Raw genomic sequence first — 27296 nt, 5'->3', positions numbered from 1 at the left:
ATGTGTGTTTTTCTTAAAGCAGCACAAATATATGTATGGGAAAGATATTGGGAATGTTTCTGTCAGGGTCTCTTTTGTGATTGTAGCAATTCTGTCTTCAGAAAGCAGGCTTAGACAATCTGCAAACAAATGAGGGCAGCTATGTGTCAATAAAACTTTATTTATAAAAACAGATGGCAGGCTTGACTTAGTTCACAGGCTATGATTCTCCAACCCTCAATTTAGAGACAGGGAGTAATATGGGGAGAACAAAGCAGCTTTTCATTATAGTGATAGAATTGTGGAGAAATAACTTTGATTATCCCTTAATTTTGATCATTGAACATGGTTGTAGGAACGGTTTAGAGTGGACTTTAGCATAGCTTCTCATGTTCCATTTGGCTACAGGCCAGATCTCTAGCAATAGCATTTCCATTCTTCATTGTATTACATGAAATTCTACCAATATAACCATTCCTTTGCCAAAGATCAATGCAAATTTATTAACTCTAAGTGGCAGCCTATTAACCCCGGACTAGTTTAGTGCATACATTGATAATAATGAAAGTAAGTGTACATTCTACAGTTTTAAACACTAGACATTGGTTTTGTCATCACACTGATGCTAAGAAATAGGGGTTGTTTTTACTCCCACGTCACAGATACATAAAAGGATATCCAGGGAAAGTAAATAACCTTCATAGGCTATGTACTTCACAACTATATCTTCTGCTGAAATATGCAGAAAGAAAATGTAAATGCAGAGAGATAGTAAGAATTCCAAGCATGTTGGCACATAATTTCAGTGCTCAGGAATGTGTGTCAGGGGTTTAGGTAAATTCAAGGTCAGCTTGGATGGATTATATAGAGAATTCAAGGCTGGCCAAGAATAAATAGCAAGATTCCATCTCTGAACACTCATAACAACAGTGAGAGAAAGAAATAAACACGTCATAAACAATGTTGGTAAAAATTGACTAGACTTCTCAAAACTGTAACTGTAAAATGTATACAAGTATAAATGGGAATCCTGACGCTCACAGTGCTGTTTCCCAACTGTGACTGTTTAGAGATCTTGCAAATCTTCAGAAGAGCTGCACTTGGCACAGTGAGATCAGTGATAACAATACCTAGTGGCCTGATAGGAGATCAGCCAGGCTACTTCAGACTCAAGAGAGAGGTGAGGTGGTGAAACCTGAGTGGCAGGTGGGAGATGGTGTTCTAGAAGGCCATCTAGAGGGAGACACTAAAGAAAGTGGCAGGAGGGAGGAAGTTCCTCTGAGAGTCCTTAGAGCTTTGATATGTCAAAGGTCACATAGAAGGAAAGACTGGAGCAGACAGAGATGGGAGTTGGGTGAGCAGCCTCTCTGTGAAGGTGGAGGGGAATGTGACACAGTGTGATGGAGAGAGACACGGCTTTGGAGCTGGGCAGTTTTCGTCATGTTAAGCAATTTAAGGGAGAGTTTATTTTGGCTCTTATTACAGGGGTACAGTCCGTGATGGCAGGGACAGTCAGGTTGGTTTGGGCTTGCAACAGCTGTTCACATCTCACCCACCATCAGGAAACAGAAATGCTAGTACTCACCTCCCATTCTCTGTTTCCTACAGTCCAGGATCTGAGCCAGGGACTGGTGCCAAGCTCAATGACAAAGTCTTCCCATCTTGATTAACCTAATCAATACGGTCACTCATAGACACGCCCAGAGACTCCTCTCCCAGACATTCAAGTTGACCATGATAGAGAATCTCCCAGGGATTCTGAATCTCAGATTGACAATCACAGAGACCTACGAGATCTCCATATGCTTTAGCTGCTGACAAGTTAAGTCAACTTAGCTCCAAGTCCCCGCCTATCTCGAGGTTGAGAGTCTTGAGCATCACTTGAGATAAGGAACCCAAACACTTCATGAGGCTTTCCTGCATGGTGAGAGCCCAACAGAGAGCAGCTACAAACAACAGCAACATCACAATAACCAGAAGTGATGATCCTGATGCTGTTTTCGCTGGGACAGTATGACAAAAGGTACCTCAGTGGAGAGGATTGGTTTCTCCCTACCAAAAGGTCCAGGAACCACATGGAAGTTTAGGCTGCTATTTTCCACAGAAGGTAGAATAAAACCATTTTACCTACAGGGAGTGGGAGGGGATGCATCTTGAAATCTGAGTAATATTCTAACCAAGGCCTTTTGTCTTTTAGCACACATTTCAGTTGACCCTGATAAAATATTATTATTTCCTGAAGACAAACTGTTGGAAGAAGGCTCCAATGTCACCCTCTGTGTGATGTATGGGAAGAATCTATATAATGTATCCTGTAAGTTGCAAGAAGAGCCAATCCATGGAGAACAACTTGATTCACACGTGTCATTATTAAAATTGAATAATGTAGTTTTCCTTAGCGACACAGGGACAAACATCAATTGTCAAGCCATGAATGGTACTAAAAATCCATTTGGTACTGTTCTCTTTGTTTCAAGTAAGTATTAGAGTAGTGGTTCTCAACCTTCCTAATCCTGTCAACATTTAATACCATTCCTCATGTTGTAGTGACCCCCAACCATACAATTATTTTCAATGCTTCTTCACAACTGTAATTTTCTATTGCTATAAATCATAATATAAATATCTGATATGCAGGATATCTGATTTGCTACCCCTGTGGGTGTTATGACTCACAGGTTGAGAACCACTGTATTAGTGTTAGGTCTCCTTCCTTCTCATTTACCAGAAGGCAAAAAAAAAAAAAAAAAACATATTCAAACATGGTTTTAGTTTTTTTTATTTCACAAGTTTTCCAAAAGGAGGTTTTGAAAATAATACCCTGCAGCAATACTCCCAGGATATCCTATTTATTCATGATATTTGGTATCAGTTTTACTCCTAGAATCAATAGTATTAAAGGAAAGAGATTTCCGTTTATGACCTGGACACTGGAAAAAAAATATTCTTCTTTTTCTCCGAGAACTAGAATCCTCTCTGAATCATGGAGGGAGGGGTGCTCTGTCATCCAGCCAACTACAGAAAGAGGGTGCACAGAGGTTCAAAGACCTGTGATGACCTTATCTCTGGCTAGGCCTATCCACTCGGTCATTTCTGTATATGGCATAGCAATGATTTAGAGAATCCATGGATATGAGAGGCTTCTAGCCACAATGTATTATTAGTTCACCAACAGTGGCCAATAGTGTTCTTAACCGAGTGGCCTGTTTCAGTGGAGTGAGAACATGCTGACTTTTCTGTAGATCACAATATACCTGTGCTATGTGGTCTTCTGTGTGTGCTTTCAAGTTTCCATCCATCATATACCTAGACCATAGGACAGAATCTGACACATCTCTCACGATTGCTGTAGGAGGTAATTGCAGGCCTGGATGCTTTCACTATCTGAATCCCCTATTCTCTAGGCTCTGGGAATAGAAGCGACTCTACATTTTTAAGGAGCTTTGCCATTCCCAGGACTATCCCTGCTCCCTACTGTAGAAGTGAACCAGGTCATAGTCTGGCTGACATACCTGGGCTTTAATGGAAGCCACAGAATCAATATGGGATGTCAACCCTCTTTCAGATAGACACACAGTGCCAATCTCATGCACAATAGAGACTGTCGCTAAGCTATCCCAGAATGGAGAGAGACTAACATGGAGGAAGTACCTGAAGAGCCTCTCTGGGGCTATTGATCTGCTGACTTCCATCTTTTGATCCCTTCATTGTTTGGAGGCCTGGGATTTCAGACCCCAGGCAGAACTTTCCTTTTGACTTGCCGTTCCATGGAAGAAGTTAATTGGATGTTTCATCTTTTCCTTTGTATGGACAGAAGTACTTGAAGAACCCAAGAATTTTTCCTGTGAAACCCAAGACTTTAAGACTTTGGACTGTTCATGGGAACCTGGGATAGATACGACTTTTTCTTGGTTTCATCAACGTTTCCAAAACTACACTTTATGTGAATCGTGAGTCTGCTCTGATTACATCATCCACGTGGTCTTCCTTGTCTAATGGTCACATGATAAGTGATTCTCTCTTAGAGAAGCACATGCGCTTAGAGAAGACAGGCATACTCTTGGGTGTGTCTTCTCTTCTTCTGGGTACATCTTTCCCTCATACCCTTTATAGTTAAGCCTATATTAGTATGTCTTTAAAAAATCTCCAACTCTACCCATAAAAAAAGACATACGGAGCAGAAGGACAGCTATACCTAGACATTTCAGGAAATATGTGCAAATATTTTAGAACCGCCTTCTGGGATCACAAGGAAATGTTTTTGTGTCTTACAGGGGTATAGAGTCTTCTACCTGATGTGCTCTGAAAGAACATGTACAATTAAAATAAGAATAATAGATTTGTATCTTTATGTTAAAATAGTCTTATTTGTTGGTATGACTTTCCCTAACTTTTCTAAATTTTTAAGAACATTCAACTAGATTAATTGAAGTCTATAGCACCCACAAGGAAATTTCATCACATACAGAAATTCACTGAAACATTTTCATTATTGGTGACAGATCAATGAATTTATGGTTTTAATGTCCCAAGGAATCAGGATACATTTGCTTTGATTAAAGTGTTTAAACCCTGTCATTGCTTTCTCATTTTTTCTTTTTTGTTTTTTGATTTTTTTAAGGTTCTCTGAGAGATGTGAAGTTTCTAACCACAGAAACTCCTATACCTGGCAAATCACTGAGGACTCACAGGAAACATATAACTTCACTCTCACAGCTGAAAACAAACTAAGGAAAAGAAGTGTCAACATCAGTTTTAACCTGACCCATAGAGGTGAGACAGCAATGCCGCAGCCCGTGATGGCCACCAACATACCATTATATACAATGCAACCCAGTGAATGTTCTGTAGATACTGGCCTAGTTTACAATGCAAGTGAAGCTAATCTTTGTTCTTCTCTTTGCTCACCCTTACTATCATGGGTGCATGCATTCTGAAGCACTTGTTTTGAACACATCTCAAGTGTCAACGAGCTCTCTAACAAACTCTAAAACTAGTATTGAGGCATATACTTATTGCATGGCCTATCCCAGAACCAACGCCCTCTCTCCTCTCCTCTTCTACCCAGATTGTCTATTGCTTTCAGTTGTGTGTAGGAATATGGATGTGTATTCTCATTTCCTGTTTGTTTAAGGATCTGGAAAGTTTGGGCCTTATTGTATAATAAGCCATCTATAGTAATCTAGTAATTGCTTTTTATATAATATTAAATTGGCATGATGTGTTTGCCCTGGGAGCATCACCATAATCTCTTCTCTGAATTACTACATAGCACTTCCTGTGAACTACACTATTTTGATCATTCATCTCTTTCAATGTCTTGCAAATTGTATCATGCTTTGCGTGGGGTAGAGTTTTAATTAATGTTAGGATTTTACATCTGCCTGTACACATATCCACTTTTTTTTTAGCATGTACCTAAGAATGGAATTGGTAAATATATAGTAGTCTTCCTGAATGCTTACCTCTCAAATCATATTCCAAAGTAGTTTTCCCAGTCACATGCTTACTCTGTGGGCTTACTTATTCTCCCTAAGGTTGTAGGATCACTTTTTATTTTCGCCAATTGAATTGAGCATAAAACAGTATTTCTTGGTGGTTACAAGTTTAAATATCTCTTCCTATATTGGAAACACATCCATTTTCTCTTTTATGATGTTCTGAATCATGTCATTTATTCATTCATTCCTCTATGGGTTGTTATGGTTTTTCCATAGTAAGGTTGTAATTAATCACTATTCTCTATAACAAGTGGCCCATCAGGCTTGGTTCAAGCCTTAGCCCCACTTCCCACCTCTATCCCTTATGTGAGGGGTGAGGGTGGGGAGAATGGCAGGCACAGACATCTTGACAGTCATCAGGGCACATAGTTTGGCCTAAGGGCAGATTGGACTATCCATGCCCAATTTTAGTCAAAAGGTTGCCATCTACTGGCCAGATGGCAGCCACGACACTCATTCTGTTTTTGGTTTGGCAAAGCCGTCAGTAAACCTCACCAGTAGGTTTTTAATTCTCCACATATAGCTGGGAAGAGCTTAAGCATCAGTCAAGGGTAACTTGACCCTTCTGGTAAGTGAGATATCTGCTCATGGGGTAAATGGTCCCCATCTTAAATGCACAATTTCACCTAATAATTGGTAGAATTTGTATTTAACCTAGTAAGAACTGGTAGTTTACCCCATGGTGGCACACGTAAAGCTTTGGGTTATCTGATGCCTGGTCTGAGAGTGGTGCTCACCAGCAAGCAAGGAACTCCTAATGTCAGCAAGTCCCAACAACCTGGAAAGCTGAGGCAGACAAGCATGAGTTTGAGCCTATCCTTTGTAATATAGTGAAACCCTGGAATGACGCAAAGAAGAAAGAGTTGGGACTGGAGGTGGAGGACAATGCACATGCTCCAAATCTGAGGGTTATATATACCTACCCGGTGGCAGTTTTCTGTTGTCATGCTCTGTACTCAAGCACGCTTGGAGATTCTGAACAGCTATGACTGCATTAGGCTAGCAGAGTCTAAAGATTCTGAGAATGAGGATGTGAGGGTTGGAGGACCATGACTTGCTGAATGGCCTGCAAGGCATCCTGTTACAGGAGGCTCCATTTAAAGGCAGGGATACTGTTCATCACCTTGATATAGAGAACCACGATGACATGGAGGTCGTATATATGCTGTTTGGAGAGAAGCTCACTCATTCTTTACTTCCTTCTCATTTCTGGGTTAATCAGGCTAACCTACTATTTTTCTTTCTGGGATATTCTTTTGGCTTTCGGCTCATATGGTCCTTGCATTTGGCATGATATAAGAAGTCTGCTGTTTGTTTTTGTGCTTAGAAGAGCTTTGTGAATGGTCAACTTGGATGTCACAAGGTGACAGGGTTGTTGGAAACATTTTTTTTTAATCTATGTTAAGTCCCATATAAACAAGGCAATGTCCTGTTCTCCACTCTCTAGGCAGGAGAGTGTTGCTTGAGTAATCTGTAACTCAGATGACAGGCACAAATGGACATGGCCACTGTGTGGTTCAAAGTTTCAGCTGTGAGAGGGACCCTGCTCAGACAGAGGTAATAGTGTGTGCTGAGACTGGTCCATTTTCTCTGTCTATAATGCAGCCAGTAACACAAGAGGCTAACCCAGAAGCAAATAAGCAGATGAGTACCAGGGGTCACTCTTGGTCCTTTAACTGTTTGAGGTCATCCCCTTTATAATTTATTGGTTTGATTCTTCAGGCCACTAAGAAATGTGTTGTGGTCTCCACTAGACAAACCCATAGAAAAGTCTGACGTTTCAGAGTTTCCCATGTGATGTTTATGGCCCATAGCCATTCTGCATCGTCCCCAGCTGACTCCCAACCAGGGTCTCATTTCCCAACTGTACTTTCAGGTTCTAACATTTTCAACTGATTCTTCTTTTTTCTCCCCCTTTCTTCCATTATTATTTAGTTTACCCTTCATCCTGTATACCATTCTATGGGCAGAGAGGTAGACATTTAGAATGCACTTTGATACTATGTTCATCTCACAGAACTGTTCTTGGTAGCACACGTGTGTTTCCTCCTCTGCGATGGGCCATTAATCCAAGCACAAAGTTGCCGGTTACCCCTATAGCATTCATACTGCTACTGCATCTAAAAGCATGTCACCACACTGGCCTTTATTACAGTTCACTGGATTCACAGTTGGTAAGATTGTTAATGGACGTCCTGCCTTCCCACAGCAGTCAGTATAGCCCCTTCCAGAAAGATACCTAGCAACAGGAAGCCTTCAGGTCACTGCTGACTTGGTTTCCCCATGTCCATTGACTAATGTGTGTTGTAGCTTCAGCAATAAGGTCTTATCATCAAGTTCTAGTGGGCAGCCAAGAGCACTGGGAATAACTTGGACTATTTTAAGAGTCTCTGAGAGGCCTCTGATCAACAATTTATGGGAATATGCTGGGTTACTTATTTGCCAACGTATGGCGCCTGGGATGAGCATAGTCCCATGTATAGGGTACTCTTTTAAATGAAAGATTATGTATTTGATGCTTCCAAAGTACTTGTTTTCTCCATGGCTTTTCAAATATCCTTAGTGTCTGAATGCTGCCCCCTCTTTGGCCATACTCAGCATCCGTCTTCTTTTGTGACCCACCTCTGCATTAGTTCCACTTTCTTTTTTCCTTTTATTAGCTTCAATTTCTTTGCTCAGGACTATTTTCCTTCTATTCATTTCAGCTGTGTGGCTTTGGCTCATGGACCTATTTTAAACTCTCCTATAGCAGTTCTATCCTGTGGGTCATTTGGAGGCTGGCATTTGTTAATGATCCTTTCCCTTGACAACTGGTGACATTATTATTGAGTGTTTTGTATATTGGATTGTTGGGAGTTATTTCCTTGATATTGTGAACATTATTTTAGTTAGATTTAGGTTGTATTCTAATCTTTCTCTATCGGCTGCCTTCTTTAAAGTTTGACTCTCCTCTACAACCTGACTGATTATATATAATTTTAAGAGCCATGTATAATTACTTTTTGTGTTTTATTTCAGTGATTAATACACTTAGTATTAATATATAAGATAATTAGTGAATAAAAGAGATCATACACTTGTCACAATACTTATTATCAGCAAGCCCAGTATTGTCTATTCTTTCCTAAACATAAGCAAAAAGCACTGGAGAATGAATAAATGGTGAAATGAATTGTCTATTTACTGAGCTCTGTTTTGGATCTGCCTGAGTTCTCTTTTTGTTTCCTGTTCTTTTATTGACAGTTCATCCAAAGGCTCCCCATGACGTCACCCTTAAAACTGTAGATGCTACAAAAGCCAACATGACTTGGAAGGTTCACTCCCGTGGAAACAACTACACATTTTTGTGTCAGGTTGAACTCCAATATGAAGGAGATGTGATACATGTAAGAACATTTGTTTGTTTCCTATTTAAAAATTTTTTTGATATACCTAAGCAGAGATATGGCAGAACAAGCTTTATTTTATTTTATTTTTATTTTTCAGCTTGGGTGAAACACACTTGTAACCCTACCATTCAGGAGGCTTACTTAGGAGATCACAAGTTTAAAGCTATCTTTAGCTATGTAATTCGATTCTTTCTGCAAAACCAACCGAAATACAAACAAAAAATGCCTTATTTCAAACCAAGCATGCTGGTGCACACCTGTAACTGGAGAAGCAGAGGCAGGAGGATTATTTCAAGTTGGAGGCCAGCCTTATACACATAGTTCGTTCCAAGCTAGCCAGGGCTACATTGAAAGACTTTGCCCCCAAACAAAAAGAACAACCCAACAATAAAATAAATCAGGCCCTTACTTCAACATTGGTTCATAGTATGGATGATCTGTTGAAAGGGGGCCCTGCAGTTGAACTAAATATTTGGGATGAAAAAAAGAAACAAACAAAACCTAAGGGAAAAAATTTCCCTTGAAAGATCTGGTCTTAATTCAAATTAGAGACTGCAGTATTCTGGTTTGGCCTTGCAACACAAATGCAACTGTAGTCTCTGTTCTTCCCTCACTTTCTTGACCCAGGAGCGCAACGTTTCTGTTCACATGAACGCAAACTACCTCTTCAGTGATCTGAAGCCAGACACAGAGTACAAGGCTTTTGTGCGCTGTGCGGATGCCAACCACTTCTGGAAATGGAGTGACTGGACGCAAGAAGACTTCAGCACACCCGAGGCTGGTAGGTGTGACTCCCTGGTATTGATCTCACGGTCTAAGCCACAGAATATGGGTTGACTTCCTTCAGAGCTTTCATTTGTGCCAAATGCTGAGAGGAAAGTGTTAAAACAAAGCAGATGTCATACTTTAAAGTTAAATTTAATTTCTAATGAGCAAAGGCATGTGATAACAGTGTTACCTCTAGTATGTTTTTTCAAGTAGTTTCTTTGCTATTGCTGGGAATATTGCTTTGGATGTAGGTGTGGATCTTTAACTCAGGACTGAGGACAAAGGATATGTCAGTGCTTTAGAAAGCACTGGCCTCATTCCATACAGCAGCAGACTGTCCTTGGGTATGTCATGGTCTTTGGGACAGTTACCTTTAGTAGTAAGTGGTTCTTCTCAGTGCTGGTACACTTGGGTCCTCTCTAATTGTCTTTGGTAGTTTTCTTCATTCCTGAGCATGCATGAATATTCTCCAAAGAATTATGGATGTCAAGAGATGAGATGGCCTGGCCCAGCTTGCAAACCTTTCCAGTTCAAGATAAAATCACAGCTACTATCTATTTTCTAGATGAGGCAACTCGTGACTAATCATTGAAGCGACTTGCCGCATTTGTCCTGTTGGTAAACAGCAGACACACAATAAAGCAGTAGAGGCTCATCTCTGATTCTTCACAATGCTTTGTGGTCCTTATGTATGGAGCAACATTTTTTTTATTCTCCTGGTATATAGGGGACCACTAAGGCAGAGATGCAAAGCGTGGGACTGCTCTGGGGCTCACTTGCAGCAGCCTGGCTCTGGTGCCCCAGGACTGCAGTGAGGCTCTGCGTTCTTCCTCTTTGTCTTGATTGGACATTACACCCCTGATATCATGGACTCAAGCTCCAGTTATGTTAATGTCAAAGAAAACTTTGTATATGTATGTTTGTCTCTTCTTGCTGTCTATGTATATAGGCAGAGCTTTTGTGGCATTCTAGAAGCATCATTGTAAAGGAGAAAAACAATGGCAAATCCTCAGTCAGAATCTATACATGAGAGGGCCATGGTAGGGCTCAGCTTCCTACTTCTACCCCGTGGATGCTTCGTACCTCACACCACTCAAGGATCTGGCCATCTTGTGGGGTGTGCAGACTGTCCAAGAAAGCTGTTGTGGTATTCACCTCAGCTGTTGAATTATTAGATGACTTCAATTTTGATTCTGTCAGCTTGCAAATTTTGCAAATTTTCTTCAGTTATAACAAAAATGTTGTGTAAAGAGTACATAGCTAAGGGGAAGGGTGTCATTGGATTATGATATCCCCCAAGAAATGTCTGCCTGCGCTGGGCAGTGGTGGCACACGCCTTTAATCCCAGCACTTGGGAGGCAGAGGCTGGTGGATTTCTGAGTTCGAGGCTCTGGTCTACAGAGTGAGTTCCAGGACAGCCAGGGCTACACAGAGAAACCCTGTCTCAAAAAACAAACAAACAAACAAAAATGTCTGCCTGCTTTGGATGATAAGAAAATGAGGGGAGGGTGAGGGATGTCTCAGTGGGTCAGAATGGTTGCCACCAGGCCTGCATTTGCTTTCCTCCAATTTCAAACCTGAGTTTGGTCCCTGGGACTACAAGGTAGAAAAAAAGAACCAATTTCATCATGTTTTTCTCTGTCCATATGAGCATCAAGACACTAGCTCCCAGATACATACAAACACATAAGCACACACAAACAAGTGATGAAATAAATCTTTTTTAAAGAAAGTGAGATAAATCTACTAACGGTGAATCTATAGATACACTGTCTCTTACCTCATTCTGAGGACTGGAAACTCTAGTGTTTGCATGGATTTTAATAACATGAAATAGCATGTATGGAGTTAAATGACAGCACAGTAGAAGCTGTACTGTATTTAAAATACATAGCAATACCAATTTATGAAGCACTTGGGGTTTTTTGGTTTTGTTTGTTTGTTTTTTTTTTTTTTTTTGAGTGATGATTTACCGATCAGCACAAGATTTGGGATGGAATCTAATGCTGTGCCTATTTCTCAGACTTTTTGTTTAGCAAGCTAAAACCTGCCCAATAATTTAAAGACACGTATGATCACCTTGAGGTTTTGTATGAAGCATCAGGAATTAACGGAAAGAGTGAGCTGGTTATTGGTACAGTCGACCACAGTTTTCTAACACAGAGATCAGTTTTTATGCGCTGTGCCCCTCATGACCCTTCATCTCATATCACATTACTGTCCCCTCAAAACCAAGAAAGAACAGAACGCAGAACAAGGTGAAACAGCTCCATTTTGTTAAATATTATACATATGTGGCAGTTGATGTAACGTGTCCATGTTATAAGTAGACATTTTTTTTTTAAGAAGAATTTTCATGCTAAGATTGAAGTCCAACCAGAGTAACTGGAGTTTAACTTCCTGGCTCAGCTGAGGTTGGATTTCAGCACATACACAGCCCGGCCATAGCGAGGTTTTGAGAATTTGACATTATTGAATATTTTGAATTTGAGTATGAGTTGGATCCGTAGGGCCTCACTGCAGTATGAAGCCACACCTGTGAGTCTCCATGAACTAGCTACAAGGATGCCGTCTGTGCTCTCAGCAGGTACTCCTCACCTTAGCTGAGGAAGCCTGCACCTTCTCTTTTGATGATCATTCTGTTCTCCCATTCATGTCAAAGTATGACCATAAAAGAAAACAATGGAAAATTCAGTTCTACGTAGAATACACAGTATTGCACAAGTATCAAGCAAAGTGAACTGAAAACTAAAAACTACATACGCATCTTAGGAACACTTGCATCCACTTTTTAAAAGCAAAAGGCGACAGTGAAAAGTACGGTTTTTAGAAGTTTAAAAGAAATCACATTGATATTATTATTTTTTCCATCACACAGGCCCGCTTATGAGCAGTTTGTTGAACTTTGGCCTGAAAGTGACCATCAATTTCCTGAATAACGTCATAGCTGAGAAGCTGTCAATCATGAGTTTCAGTGGCTTCATTCTCCCTCCTGCATGTTTTGAACAATTAGCTTAGTCTCTCTGAACCTTATTTTCCTTATCGGGAGAATAAAGAAGGATGCCTACACAGCAGGAAAGCAAAGGAGAAGACGTATATAAAATAGTTAGAACAGGCATGCTACCCAATTATTCTTTTATAAATTTTACCTACTGTTTTATATACATTAGATCTGCCCCCCAAATAGCTTTAAAGGGAGTTACCCAGAGTAGTCTTGGGTTAATAGAGTGGTTCAGCTTGCTAGGGATTCAAGGATATGGATTCAGCTCCTAGCACTGAAAAAAAATACAGATAGATGAATGATAGATAGATAGATAGATAGATAGATAGATAGATAGATAGATAGATGATAGACAGACAGGGAAGTGAGTGATTCTTTTTAATATATCAATGGAGTAAGTACAGATATAACTCAAATCAACTCTCAGTTCACATAAATGTCTGAACAGAGGACAGAGAGGAAAGACTGGGACATGTCAGCAGGTTGCTTTCTGGGCTTTTTTTCACTTTTCACTCTTTAGACAGTGTTTCTGGAGCTTACCCAAAGGCTCAGGCCCAGAGCCAGAAGCTAGGATTTCAGTCAGAGTACCCAAGGGCAGCTGCATTGCTTGATTCATCTTCCTCTGAAAGATGGACTCTTGGAAGCAATACTTAGTGCCAGGATTTGGGGACCAGACAGCTGGCCCCCTGTGTGCCAATAAACGATAGCTGACAGGATCAGGAAGCAAAGAGGGCAAGGAAGTATTTCCAAGTTGTAACTCCAGTGAGGGGTCAGCAGAGGAAATCATGAAAGCCAGGCAGGGCCCCTGGGCTTGCTGGCCCAAAGGCCTAGGCTAGTGTGTCTCTGTCTTAGACTTGCACATGGCAATTGTTTCTGTCTGGGGGGAAAAATGAGAAACTGATCTGTATCCTCTTAGAATTATTCTTTTTGTGTGTGTGTGTGTGTGTGTGTCTAAAATTGAGATTTATTTTTTTTATTGGATGTTTTATTTACATTTCATATGTTGACCCCATCCCCCACCCACCCAGGAACCCCCAATCCCCTCACCCCTCCTCCTTCTTCTCTGTGGATGTAACCTCTATCTACCCCCCCAAATCCCACCTCCCCACCCTCAAAATTCCCACCCCCTGGGGCGTCCAGCCTTCATGAGGTCAAGGTTCTCTTCTTCCACCTATGCCCAGCAGGGCCCTCCACTCTTACATATTCAGCTAAAGCCCTGGATCCCTCCCTAAGTGCTCCCAGGCTGGTGGTTTAGACCCTGGGAGCTGTGGTTGGTTGGTATTGTTGCTCTCCTCATGGTGCCACAAATCCTTTCAGCTCCTTCAGTCTTCACTCTAACTCCTCCATTGAGAACCCCATGATCAGTTCAATGGCTAGTTGTAAGCATCTGCCTCTGAATATGTCAGACTCTTGAAGACCTCTGAGGAGACATCCATATCAGGCTCTTATCAGCATGCACTTCCTGACATCCACATCAGCATCTACCTTTGGTGGCTGCACATGGGATAGATACTCAGGTGGAGTGGTCTTCAGACGGCCCCTCCTTCAGTTTCTGTTCCTCACTTTGTCTCCATATTTGCTCCCTTGAGTATTTTCTTGCTCCTTCTAAGAAGGACCGAATCACCCCCACTTGGTCTTCCTTCTTTATGAGCTTCATGTGGCCTGTGAGTTGCATCTTGGGCATTTCAAGGTTCTGGGCTAATATCCAATAATCAGTGAGTGAATACCATGTGTGTCCTTTTGTGATTGGCTTACCTCACTCAGGATGATAATTTCTAGTTCCATCCATTTACCTAGGAACCTCTCAAGTTCATTGTTTTTAATAGCTGAGTACTACTCCATTGTGTGAATATACCACATTTTTTGAATCCATTCCTCAGTTGAAAGACATCTGGGTTCTTTCCAGCTCCTGGCTATTACAAATAAGGCTGCTATGAACATAGTTGAGCATATGTCCTTGTTATATGTTCGAGCATCTTCTGGGTATATGCCTAGGAGGGGTATAGCTGGATCCTCAGGTAATGCTATGTCCAATTTTCTGAGGAACCGCCATACTGATTTCCAAAGTGGTTGCACCATCTTGCAGTCCCACCAACAATAGAGAAGTGTTCCTCTTTCTCCACACCCTCGCCAGCATCTATTATCACCTAGCCAACATCAAGCTAAATGGAGAGAAACTTGAAGCAATCCCACTAAGATCAGGGACTAGACAAGGCTGCCCACTCTCCCCCTACCTATTCAATATAGTGCTGGAAGTCCTAGCCAGAGCAATTAGACAACAAAAAGAAGTCAAAGGGATACAAATAGGAAAGGAAGAAGTCAAAATATCGCTATTTGCAGATGATATGATAGTATACTTAAGTGACCCCCCAAACTTACACCAGAGAACTCCTAAACCTGATAAACAACTTCAGCAAAGTGGCTGGTTATAAAATCAACTCAAACAAATCAGTAGCCTTCCTCTACATGAAAGATAAACAGACTGAAAAAGAAATTAGGGAAATGACACCCTTCACAATAGTTGCAAATAATATAAAATACCTTGGTGTGAATCTAACCAAGCAAGTGAAAGACCTGTATGACAAGAAATTCAAGTCTCTGAAGAAAGAAATCGAAGAAGATCTCAGAAGATGGAAAGATCTCCCATGCTCATGGATTGGCAGGATTAATATAATAAAAATGGCCATCTTGCCAAAAGCAATCTACAGATTCAATGCAATCCCCATTAAAATCCCAACTCAATTCTTCACAGAGTTAGAAAAGGAAATTCTCAAATTCATATGGAATAACAAAAAACCCAGGATAGCGAAAACTATTCTCAACAATAAAAGAACTTCTGGAGGAATCACCATCCCTGACCTCAAGCTGTACTACAGAGCAATAGTGATAAAAACTACCTGGTATTGGTACAAAGACAGGCAGGAAGATCAATGGAATAGAATTGAAGACCCAGAAATGAACCCACACTCCTATGGTCACTTGATCTTTGACAAAGGAGCTAAAACCATCCAGTGGAAAAAGGACAGCATTTTTAACAAATGGTGCTGGTTCAACTGGAGGACAACATGTAGAAGAATGAAAATTGATCCATTCTTATCCCCTTGTACAAAGCTCAAGTCTAAGTGGATAAAGGACCTCCACATAAAACCAGATACACTGAAACTAATAGAAGAGAAGGTGGGGAAAAGCCTCGAATACTTGGGCACAGGGGAAAAATTCCTAAACAGAACTCCAATGGCATATGCTCTAAGATCAAGAATTGACAAATGGGACTTCTTAAAATTGCAAAGTTTCTGTAAGGCAAAGGACACTGTCAATAGGACAAAATGACAACCAACAAATTTGGAAAAGATCTTTACCAATCCTTCATCTGATAGAGGGCTAATATCCAATATATATAAAGAACTCAAGAAATTAGACTCCAGACAACCAAATTACCCTATTAAAAAATGGGGTATAGAGCTTAACAAAGAATTTTCAATGGAAGAAACTCGAATGGCCGAGAAGCACCTAAAGAAATGTTCAGCATCCTTAGTCGTCAGGGAAATGCAAATCAAAACAACCCTGAGATTCCATCTCACACCAGTCAGAATGGCTAAGATTAGAATTATTCTTAAAAAAAAAAAAATTCATTAGTGGCCTCCAGAGGCTCTAGAGCTGATTGGTAGGTTTTGAGTTTGGTATTGTAATCAGGACAGCTGATTGGTAGGTTTCGAGTTTGGTATTGTGTTCAGGACAGCTCATCTCCGTTTCTAAAGCACCTACTATAAACTTATATGGACATGTTCTTAATATAATGTGGTATCATGTACAATAAATATAGACAGTGAGAGTATTAAAAACCCACACTGTGAGTGCTGAGTAAGCAGTGTGGCTGTTGGTCCTTGCACAGAAGTCACAGAAAGTGAGACTTAGCTAACAAGCCCCTGGCAGGGCCAGAATAATCATGGCTTGGAACAGGAGTTCTCAACCTGTGGGTCATAACCCCCACAGGGGTCGCATATCAGATATCCTGCGTATCAGATATTCACAGTGTGATTCATAATAGTAGCAGAATTACAGTGATAAAGTAACAACAGAATAATGTTATGGTTGCAAGGGGTCACCACAACACAGAGAGCTATATTAAAGGGTCAAAGCATTAGGAAGGTTGAGGGTCACTGGCTCAGAAGGACATGGAAAGTATGACCTTCTTTGCAGACAAAATGACCTTGGGACTTGTCTTTGATTCATTTCAGCCCCCTCACAGGCTCTTGATGTGTGGAGACAAGTGTGGGCAGAGAATGGGAGACAAGCTGTGACCTTATTCTGGAAGGTAAGACTTGCAGCTTCAGAAGGTCTGACTTGCTGCTTCTGGATAGCAGTGCACTCCTCAGCCAGGAGAAACCATGGTGTCAGTCTCACAGGGCTGGTTATCAGGGAGAAAGACCCACTCCATATCCATGCCCTAGTGCTCAGGCTACAATTTCCCTGAGCCCAACTGATGGCTGCTTGTGATTGTTAGAATCTTTCCTCAATGTTCTACTTAGGTCTACCGCATAACTTTTGCAAGGCTCAAGACAAAGAGCTATGTCTAGAGTCACATACTCTGCTTTTGAATTATGGATATGTAAATACAAAAGTTTCAAATCAAGCTATTAATTTATGATAGAAGATCAACATTATCCTTCTGCCTGTCCCAATCCACTGCATGACAACCTGGAAGACCAACGTTGTATTCAGGGCTCTGAGATTCCTCAATGTCTCATGCCAAAACATGGTAATAGGAGATTGTTCATCCATTGTCACAGCCTCGCCAACTTTTCCTCTCCCCTTGAGTTTGGTACAGTCTTCTGGGTCTCTGCATATACATGTGTGGCTCTGCTGAGTTCTGTCCCCAGCCTGAGGGAACAACTACCGCTTAATCTGAGATCTAAGGGTCCACAGAGTGGGACATAGTCTGTTCCAGGGAGAGCAGACCTCAGGAAGCTCTAATGGATGCTAACCTGGGACTTTGAGGGCCAGGACTTCTCTGCAATCATGAGCATCTTCTAGAAGAAAGAATATAAATTAGGGGGCAAAGGTCAGTGTGAGAGAGGACAGGTAAAGGAAGGCCAGGACACAGGCTCTTCTTACATGAACTTCTGAGTGCTGGTTCCACTCCTGTGCCTTCTCTTAGCTGCCTTTCAAATCTTATTTCCTCTGGAGCTAAGGAATCTATATTCCTCTTGACTTTTGACTCAGTCCCTGCTCTCTGGATACAGTATAAATCTTTTAATATAATCTCTAAATGATTTTTGTCTCTGCTCTCTTCAGTTAGATTGACATGCCTGATTCTAAGCTTGGTGTTGAGATGATTTCTCTATTCAATTTTATGAATGTGCTGATGTGCGTGTGTGCATGTGTGTGCACACACAGAGAGACATACGTTTGTTCTAATATGTTTACATGTGTGAATGAGGTAGTGTATGTGTACATATGTGTGTGCACACAGGTATGTGCATATATGTGTGTGTGTGTGTTCTTATGTATATGTGGATTGGGCAGCTAAGGGATGGAAGAAATGAGAAAGTAATTTTAGAGTAAAGCCCATTTTGAAAGGATTATCATCTTTTCCAGCCACTATTAAAATCACAGGCCAATGGCAAAATCATATCCTATAACATAGTTGTAGAAAATGAAGCCAAACCAACTGAATCAGAACACTACTCTGTTCCGGCACCAGCCCTTAGCACAAACCTGAGTCTTGACCTGCATCCTTACAAGATTCACATCACAGCCAACAACAGTGCGGGGGCATCTCCTGAGTCCTTGATGGTCCTTTCTAAAGATTCTGGACATGGTGAGTCAGCCTTGGTCAATTTGACTTCCATTCTTGGGGGAAATATTGATGATATTTCCAAATAGTGACAGACAAAGCCATAACTTGAGGCAATCATGTGTGTGTGATCAGGCACTTCCTTCAGAGCTGGGTGTATCAGCAGGTTGCAATATGACAGTCCTTTCACTGTGGCCCAGCACACTCTGTCCCTGGGTGCTTCCACACACTTAAGGGATGATCTAAAATTCATGTGAGTGAATGCAGTCTCACAGCAATTATCCCTGAGAGTCAAGACAGCACTCTAGAGACTTTGTCTTAGGAGATATGGGTATTTACTGTGCAGTAACCAATATTTGCCAACTCTTATCATCTATAAAGAGTTTATGGAACAGCCATGATGGAACATGCCTGTAGCTACAATACTTAGGAGGTTGAGGCAGGAGGATCACGAATTTGAGGCCAGCCTCTGCTCCATAGTGAGACCACAGTGAGACAAAACAGTGGTGGGGCTGAGGAGCCCATGAATATCATGGCTATCCTAAGGAGAGCTGACATACTCTTTCAAGAGACATTGTAATTTGGCCAAGTTTGTAGAATAACAACAGATGATAACCTGCTAATATTTCAGCCAACTAAGGATTGGGCAAAGAGGAAGTGATCTCACATCTAAATCTAAGAGTGACATTAATGTCCTCCTTGACTGAGCCATAGAAAGTCTGGGCATAGTACATCCCTAGTCTCCTGCCAAGAAACAGTATACATAACAAAAGCCAGAAGTGAGTTGACCTGCTGAGGTCATTAATGTACCTTGCGATAATGCCATCTTGCAGTTCTTGCTGTAAAGATGCCAGCACCTTCTCATGGGGCTAGGGAGGATTGCATGGTTCAGTTACAGTTCAGTTTAAGCTTAGGCTAAGTGAACCATATTAGAAGGTATTTTGTTTTCAAAAAGACCGTCTTATGGGAAATATGCTCTATTGCTCTGGAGTAGGGCCACATTTTAAACTTGAGACTGAAGATTTTTATCCATTACCACAAAATTTCACTAAAACCCACAGTTCAGATTTTTCTGGGCATCCTGTTACACTCGGACGTTCTAATTACCAGTTAATCATTGCATGGAAGAAAGATGCTGCTACTCTTTCCAGGTCATTGTTCCCTGGCAGGAGCGCAGCTCTAGGCATAAAGTAAAAGTTGTTGTTGAGCTGCTTTCTTCAGTGTGCTGGTTCTCAGCTGAAGTTGACTCACACAGCTTCTTCCCCTCCCTCCGTCAAAGAAAGGGATCTGTCTCACACCGAAACTGACATTTCCTCTTCATTCGTTCAGAGATGCGAGAAATGTGGGCCCTCACTCCTTAAGAGCACTGGAGACTCAGAGTAGCGGGAACAAGGAGGTTTATTTCATGACTTTTACAAGACTGAGTGTGACCTGGGAAAGGCCATCGATGGAGGAGCTTTTGTCACCCTAACACAGAGGTCTCCTCCAACCCTTTCCACTTTGGCTGAGCAACCAGAAAATGCAATCTTACAAGTCATCTGTCACTTACTGTTGTCATTTCCCAAACAAAAACCTGTGCTGGATTCATCGAGATGTTTCACATACGGCTTATTTAAAATACATACTGTTTATTTAAGACAGTTGGATGGCCGAGCAGGAAAGCTTGGCTGCTAGTAATTTGTGACTCTATGCTTTTATTTTGGCTGGGGGTGGTGAGAGGTGTCCTTAGCAAGCTTCTTAGCAAGGTTCCTGTGTTTTCTGTTTGCTTGTAGCTGCATCAAGGCTGGCTGGAGGCGCTCTTGAAAGTGAAACATTGCCAATACGTTACAAGTGAACCATGTACAGTAGACATCCCAAACTTAGGGTCCTACTGCTTAGCAAGCTGCTGGTTGGAACATGATTTGAAGACTAGAGATAGTGAGGAACACCTGTAGTCAATCCTCTATAGAAATGATAGGCTCTTGCCTGTGAGATACTGTGTTAGTCAACTTCCCACTGTTATGACAAAGTACCAGAGGGAAACAAATTATAAGAAGGTAAAGTTTGTTCTGGTTCATAGTTGTGGAGACTGATATCGTGGTTGGTTAATTTGTTGCTTTTGGGGCTGTTGGGAAGATGAGTATCATGGTGGGTAGCTTGTGCTAGAACAAAAGCTCATGGAACTTGGGAAGCAAAGAGAGGACTGTGCCAGGGTCTCTTTTTTCATAGCACGCCCAGTAATCTAACTTCAGTCTTCCAGTGTCAACATCTGAAAGGTTTCACTGCTTCCAAAGAGTGTCACAATCTTCGGACCAATGCTTTAGGTACAGAAGCCCTTGAGAGACAGTTTAAAGCAAAGCCATAAACAAACATTGCAAGTGTCGGTTTCTTTCCTTCCTTGGAAGATGTAAAAAAAAAAAAATTGAACTGAATCAGAAGTATTATTCTATTTGTTTCTGTACAGAAGAGGTCCAGGAAAAAACAATTAAAGGTATGAAGGATGCATTCAGTATTTCTTGGGAGCCTGTATCTGGAGACACGACAGGCTATGTTGTGGACTGGTGTGCACATTCTCAGGACCAGCACTGTGATTTGCAATGGAAGAAGCTAGGTCCCAATACCACAAGCACCATCATCACCTCAGGTGAGAGTTCTCAGGGTTCCTCCTTGCATATCCCTCTTGCAGGAAGTTCATCATAGACTTCAGTTCTGTTCTACGGATACTTTGTGCTAGGCTAGCGATTTTGAAGTGACGAGTCTAGTGTGGTTGCTCAGAGATCAGAATTTACTGGGAATGGATTCTGAACTTTGAACTTAAAATCTACTGCAGCAAAGTATGGAAATGTAGACCCATAGTGCAGGTTTTAATAAATGTCTCTGCTAAATTAGAGGGACATCGGAACCGCTTGCAGAAAGCTTTGGCAGATGCAGAGAACAGCACAAACTTGGGACATTTAGGGCATAGAGTTGATGGAAGCAGAATCAGCTTGCAGTTTCAAGGAACTTTTAGGCATGAATTCTCCCCTCCTGCAATGAATCTACAACTTAACAATGCCTGCTCTTATAGGGAGGTCAAAGGGGCTCAAGGGAGTGGCCTAAGAAGGAAGCAGAGGCTGAAGGACTGGTGTGGGAATCATGTCAATCCAGAAAGTGATGGAGAGCCCTGCAAGATTCAGGGGCAGGAGAGCACAGATGAGGGAGCCTGAGAACACAGGAGAGGCACGCTGACGATCCTGGCTCCAGAGAACATGGCAGTCTCGATAGACCGGAGACAGCACTGTGTTCGCAACACAGAAAGTTCTAAGGCCTAGCGGAAGGAGGGAAACTCCACAGGAAAGAATGGAAAGATCTTGAGAGAGAAACTACTAGGAGATGCTTGCTCACCATCCATCCTTTCCTACTCAGCACAAATGGTGTTGCTGTGTCTTCTTAAAAACATTTGACTTCTTTTCTCTAGATGCTTTTAAACCAGGGGTGCGTTACAACTTCAGAATTTTTGAAAGATCTGTGGAACAGAATGCTCGGTTAATAGAGAAGCAAAGAGGATACACCCAGGAACTGGGTAAGTAGAAGGCATTTGGCATGACTCATGAAGACTTGTGCTGGGCCACGGTTTTGTGTTTAGAAAGGTTTTGCTGCCATATTTAATTTAATGGTTCCATTTATTTTAAAAAATGGTACTAAGTTTTTAAAATCATATAAATGAAACATCTTCATTAAAGGAGATGTATAAAACCTTACATAAAAGAGGATGAAACCATTGCTAATTTTACCACCAATAGTCAATATCCAGTTAGTCTATTGAACACTGATACCCATTTCTCTATAGCAATATGCTCGCTTAAATAAAAATGAGATGCTCTACAAAGTTATTTAACTTCTTTCTTGATTAATGCCAGAAAATATTACTTAACCACTATGCTACTTCCATGATGGGAAAGAACCCTTCTGCATATGCCAAACCACCTATTTTTGGACAATTTAGAATGACTGCAATGATTTTCACTTAGAAACTGTAAAATATATCTTCAAGTAGCTTGTGGTTCCAAATTGCAAACTTCTCTTTTGCTGTCCATTCTCTTGTGCCCGATCATTTAGCTAAAATCCTTGTCTCTATCCATAACCAATCTCTCTCTCTCTCTCTCTCTCTCTCTGTATGTGTGTGTGTATATGTGTGTGTGTGTATGTGTGTGTGTATGTGTGTGTGTATATGTGAGTGTGAGTGTGTGTGTGAGTGTGTGTGTGTGTGTGTGGTGTGTGTGTGTGCAGGTACATGTTGAGATCAGAGAAAGCCACTATCATTCATCAGGTACCATATACTATGCCTTTTGAGTCCTCATTTACTGGCCTGGAGCTCACCAAGTAGGCTACACTGACTGGCCACCAAGCCCTAGGAATCTCTGTCTTCCCTACACACACACTGGGCTTTCAAGCAAACACCACCACTCTCAGCTGTTTGCATGTGTTCTGAAGAACAAACTCAGGCTCTCATGCTTAAAAAGCAAGTATTTTACCAAGTGAGCTATCACCTATGCCTACGATGTTGGTGTTTGAATTCTAAACATAGAATCCTTGGGTCAAAGTGTTTCAGCTTAAAAAAAAAGCTCCTCATTTCTTTTAGATCTGTCATGAAATTGCCTCCTATAAACATTTACCCCCTTCTCAGCACCAGAATCGGATGCCAGCTCTTCCCAATTAAATGCTTGGCATTAGGGTCTCTGGACTCTGAAAGCTAACTCCTAGTTGTTTTACCAATCAGACTGACTCTAAAATTCTTCCTTTGGGGGAACTGATCCAGTATTCATGGTGGGCAAAGAGGAAAGGGAGGGGCATGTCAATTGAATGTGTCTCTGTGTGCAGACACTGTGCCCAAATGTGTGTGCCCAAATATATATGTGTGTGTGTGTGTGTGTGTGTGTGTGTGTGTGTATGAGAGAGGGTGGGGTGCAGAACAGGATTTACTGGGTACGTTTCTAGAGTGTCTGATAACACATATTGCCTTGTTCCTGGAACTGAATTCTCCAAATTCCCTCTCATATTTTTAAACATACTTTGCCTTTTCTGTCTTTTCCTCTTCATGTCTTTAGATTCTCTGGCTCAGAAAGTGTGGTTGAGACGTCAAGGCCAGGACCAAGCCTAAGATAGACCTTTTATTTTTTCACATTTCTCCCTCTGACTTTTCCACAAATTACTGAATCTATGTGTTTATGTCTTCACTGTGAAAGGCTCAGCTCCTTCCCAGCACACAGAACTGTGTGTGTCTTGGTACACAATATCCAGGGAAAGCGATAAAACCCCTTGACAGGAGCTCAGCATCCACAGTTGCCTGTGGTCTGTGTTTAGTTTGCACAAATGTTCCGAGACCATTCCCACATCGTGACTTGTTCTTGCCCCATCTTCCTTTCCTAGCTCCTTTGGTGAATCCAGAAGTGAGGATTGATAACTTGACCCCTAACTCCCTCGTTTTAAACTGGTCACACTACACCAGTGACTTCCAGTCTGGTTTTATAAAAGGGTACCACGTGTATTTGAAATCCAAGGAGCTGCAGTGCAACCAAAACTGGGAAAGGATTCTTCTTCTTCCAGGTGATGCTCACTCTCTTGGTTGTTGGCTTAGACTCAAAAGATCTCACAGTTGGGAGCCATGAAATCGAGGCTGAGTCCATAGGCAGAGTTAGAAAAAAGCTCAGAAAGGCCCCTTACGTGACAGGGCCAGGCTGGGGACCAGGCTGATGCTCTTCCCATGCCAATTTACAATCAATAGAGAAACAAAGGGGGCTGTGAGTGGAGGGAGAGGAATTTTAATTCAGTTAAAAAATCACAAAGAACACACATGGTATTCACTCACTGATAATTGGATATTAGCCCAGAATCTTGGAATACCCAAGATTCAACTCACAGACAACATGAAGCACATGAAGAAGGAAGACCAAAGTGTGAGTGCTTCAGTCCTTCTTAGAAGGAGTAACAAAATACTCAAGGGAGCAAATATGGTGACAAAGTGAGGGATAGAAACTGAAGGGGGGGCTGTCTGGAGACCATTTCACCTGAGTATCCATCCCATGTGCAGTCACCAAAGGTAGATGCTGATGTGGATGTCAGGAAGTGCATGCTGACAGGACCCTGATATAGCTGTCTCCTTAGAGGCTCTGCAAGAGCCTGAAATATACAGAGGCGAATGCTCACAGCTAACCATTGAACTGATCATGGGGTTCTCAATGGAGGAGTTAGAGTGAAGACTGAAGGAGCTGAAGGGGTTTGTGGCCCCATGAGGAGAGCAACAATACCAACCAACCACAGCTCCCAGGGTCTAAACCACCAGCCTGGGAGCACTTAGGGAGGGACCCATGTCTCCAGCTCTATATGTAGGGGAGGATGGTCCTGTCAGGTATAGGTGGGAGAGGAGATCCTTGGTCCCATGAAGGCTGGACGCCGAGTGTGGGGGAATTCGAGGGTGGGGAGGTGTGAGTGGGGGGTAGGAGGTCAGACCACCTCCTCATAGTAGGAGGGGGCGGGGGGCGCGGGGGGGCTCGGGGGGGGGGGGGGAGGGGAGAAATGGGGTAAGGGGATAACATCTGAAATGTAAATAAAATATCCAATTAAAAAAATGATGTGGGGCTGACTGTCAGCCCCTAAAGAAACCCTTTTATTTTGAAAAGCTGTTTGCTTTCCCAGCCTCTCCTAAAATAAACAAAAAAGATACTTTGTCAAAGGGTATTAGATTTATTCATGTGCTTGTGGTGCTGAGGACCCAATGCACGGCCTCCCACGTACTATGAGTAAGAAGTCTGTCTGTAAGCCACACCTCGGGTGCGATCTTACTTTCCCTGTGTGCGCCTATTACATCTGGCGGAACTCTCTACCTGTATTATTGCCACTCCCTGCTTAGCGGATATTTTGCTTATTGTGGCACACCTTGAAAATTTTGAGACTATTATTTGATTTGAGGTTGGCTTAAGGATGCTGATGGCACCAAGAGAGCAGGGGTATCAATACCTGGCTCTTGCACAAGGTCTCTGCCACACTCTTTTCTTTCCTTCTTTTTCTTAATAAGTCAGGAAGGCATGCATCCCAGGCTGGCTCGAACTCACTGTGTAGCTGAAGACGACCTCAAGCTTCTGCTCTTCCTACTGGGATTATAGGCATGTGCCATCATGTCTGGTGTCTAGCATTTTGGGAATTAAGTCCATGGCCTGTGTCAGCTGGGCGAATACTCTACTAACTGGTCACAAGCAGGGCTCTGCCACACCTTGAGTATGATTTTCTTGCTAATGTTGTGTTTCAATCATAGATAATTCAGTGATCTGTAAATATGACATCAATGGCTCAGAGACAAAGACACTCACCGTGGAAAATCTTCGGCCGGAGTCCCTCTATGAGTTTTTTGTCACTCCATATACCAGCGCCGGCCAGGGACCCAATGAAACGTTCACAAAGGTCACAACTCCAGATGCACGCTGTGAGTTTCTCCAAAGCAAGTGTTTCCCTCAAGGTTTCGTTCCTATGCTTTCTCCAGATCAGGACGCTTCAATGATTTCTTCTCTCTTTCTCCAGCCCCCACTTCCTTTTCTCCCTTCCACACATAAATGTTATTCAGAATCCTATTTCAGATCCCAAGTCAAGTCAGCAGTCACCTGACCCATTATGATCTAGAAACTTCTTGTCTCTGGGAGTCAGTCTTAGGGTGACTTGAAAGTCACAGCATATTTTAGAGTTGACATCAGAAGAGCTACTGGTTTCTCACTCGAGCAGGCCCTGGATGATAGTGGGTAGCCTTCCACCTCAGCCTTCCTTCTGGCTGGGTTTTCTGGGCTAACTGGCAACTTTTGACTCTGCTAGGGCTTCTGGGGATACTTAGAGGTTGGTAGTGTGCACTAGATCAAGCCGTGAATACTGGATCAGCTCCCTCAAAAGAAGAATTTTAGAATCAGTCTGATTGGTAACACAACCAGGAGCCCACTTCCAGAGTCCGGAGACTAAAGTGTCAAGCATCCCAAAGGGAAGGGCAGGCATCCTGTTCTGCTGCGGGGACGGGATAAATGTTTACAGGAGACAGTTTCATGACAATTCTAAAAGAAATGAGGAGAAGTTTTTGAAACTTAAACCCTCTGACCCCAGGATCCTATGTCTAGGAGTCAATCGAACACCATCACCACAGTCACGGGGTAGAACTCATCTGATAAAGTGCTTGCTTTTTAAGCATGAGAGCGTGAATTTGTTCTTCAGAACACATGTAAACAGCTGAGAGTGGTGGTGTTTGCTTGAAAGCCCAGTGTGTGTGGGGAAGGGGGAGACAGAGATTTCTGGGGCTCACTGGCCAGTCTGAATTGCCTACTTGGTCACCTCCAGACCAGTGAGAGACAGACTCGAAAAGCATGGTAAATGGTACCTGATGAATGATAGTAGCTTTCTCTTTTCTCCACATGCACCTGTACACACACACACACACACACACACACACACACACACACACACACACACGATTATGGATCAAAGAAAGTAATTCAAACTGGGAACAAGAGAGTGGACAGCAAAAGATGGGTTTTGCGTTTCTAACAGGAACCCTGCCAGTCACTGACAGAAAGATGGAGAAAGGATGTAACCCAGATGAAGGACGCAGGGGAGAAAATCTTGGGATGCTTCTTAAAGAAGCACATATCAACCTTCTTGAGTGTCTTGCACTTCCTCTCTGAACACTTTAAAAAAAATCCTAATGCTTAAAATCTATAATAAATTGGATAAACTTCAATTCTACTTCAACTGGCTCATCCTGAAATTCTTTTCTGATAAGAGATTCCTTGTCAACATGGCTTGGCTGACTGGGCCACACTGACCTCAGGGCTTGGGTCTAGCGCAGGTATTTTTCATATAAAGTCACTTGT

The 27296-nt window shown here is 42.1% G+C and overlaps 1 protein-coding gene across 1 annotated transcript in view; it reads left to right on the top strand.

The window, feature by feature from the left end:
- Osmr (oncostatin M receptor) overlaps positions 1 to 27296 on the top strand; it is a 42785-nt gene that overhangs the window by 11078 nt on the left and 4411 nt on the right. The window contains exons 4-14 of the mRNA XM_028767569.1: positions 2177 to 2455; positions 3794 to 3929; positions 4601 to 4752; positions 8724 to 8866; positions 9497 to 9650; positions 16877 to 16953; positions 18237 to 18459; positions 20879 to 21058; positions 21872 to 21976; positions 23824 to 24000; positions 25706 to 25873. Of these exons, the coding sequence (XP_028623402.1) occupies positions 2177 to 2455; positions 3794 to 3929; positions 4601 to 4752; positions 8724 to 8866; positions 9497 to 9650; positions 16877 to 16953; positions 18237 to 18459; positions 20879 to 21058; positions 21872 to 21976; positions 23824 to 24000; positions 25706 to 25873 (1794 nt within the window). The remainder of the gene's footprint in view (positions 1 to 2176; positions 2456 to 3793; positions 3930 to 4600; positions 4753 to 8723; positions 8867 to 9496; positions 9651 to 16876; positions 16954 to 18236; positions 18460 to 20878; positions 21059 to 21871; positions 21977 to 23823; positions 24001 to 25705; positions 25874 to 27296) is intronic.

Source organism: Grammomys surdaster, unplaced genomic scaffold, assembly GCF_004785775.1.
Source record: "Grammomys surdaster isolate TR1022 unplaced genomic scaffold, NIH_TR_1.0 174, whole genome shotgun sequence".
NCBI lineage: Eukaryota > Metazoa > Chordata > Mammalia > Rodentia > Muridae > Grammomys > Grammomys surdaster.
This window is presented reverse-complemented; position numbering and strand designations above follow the sequence as displayed.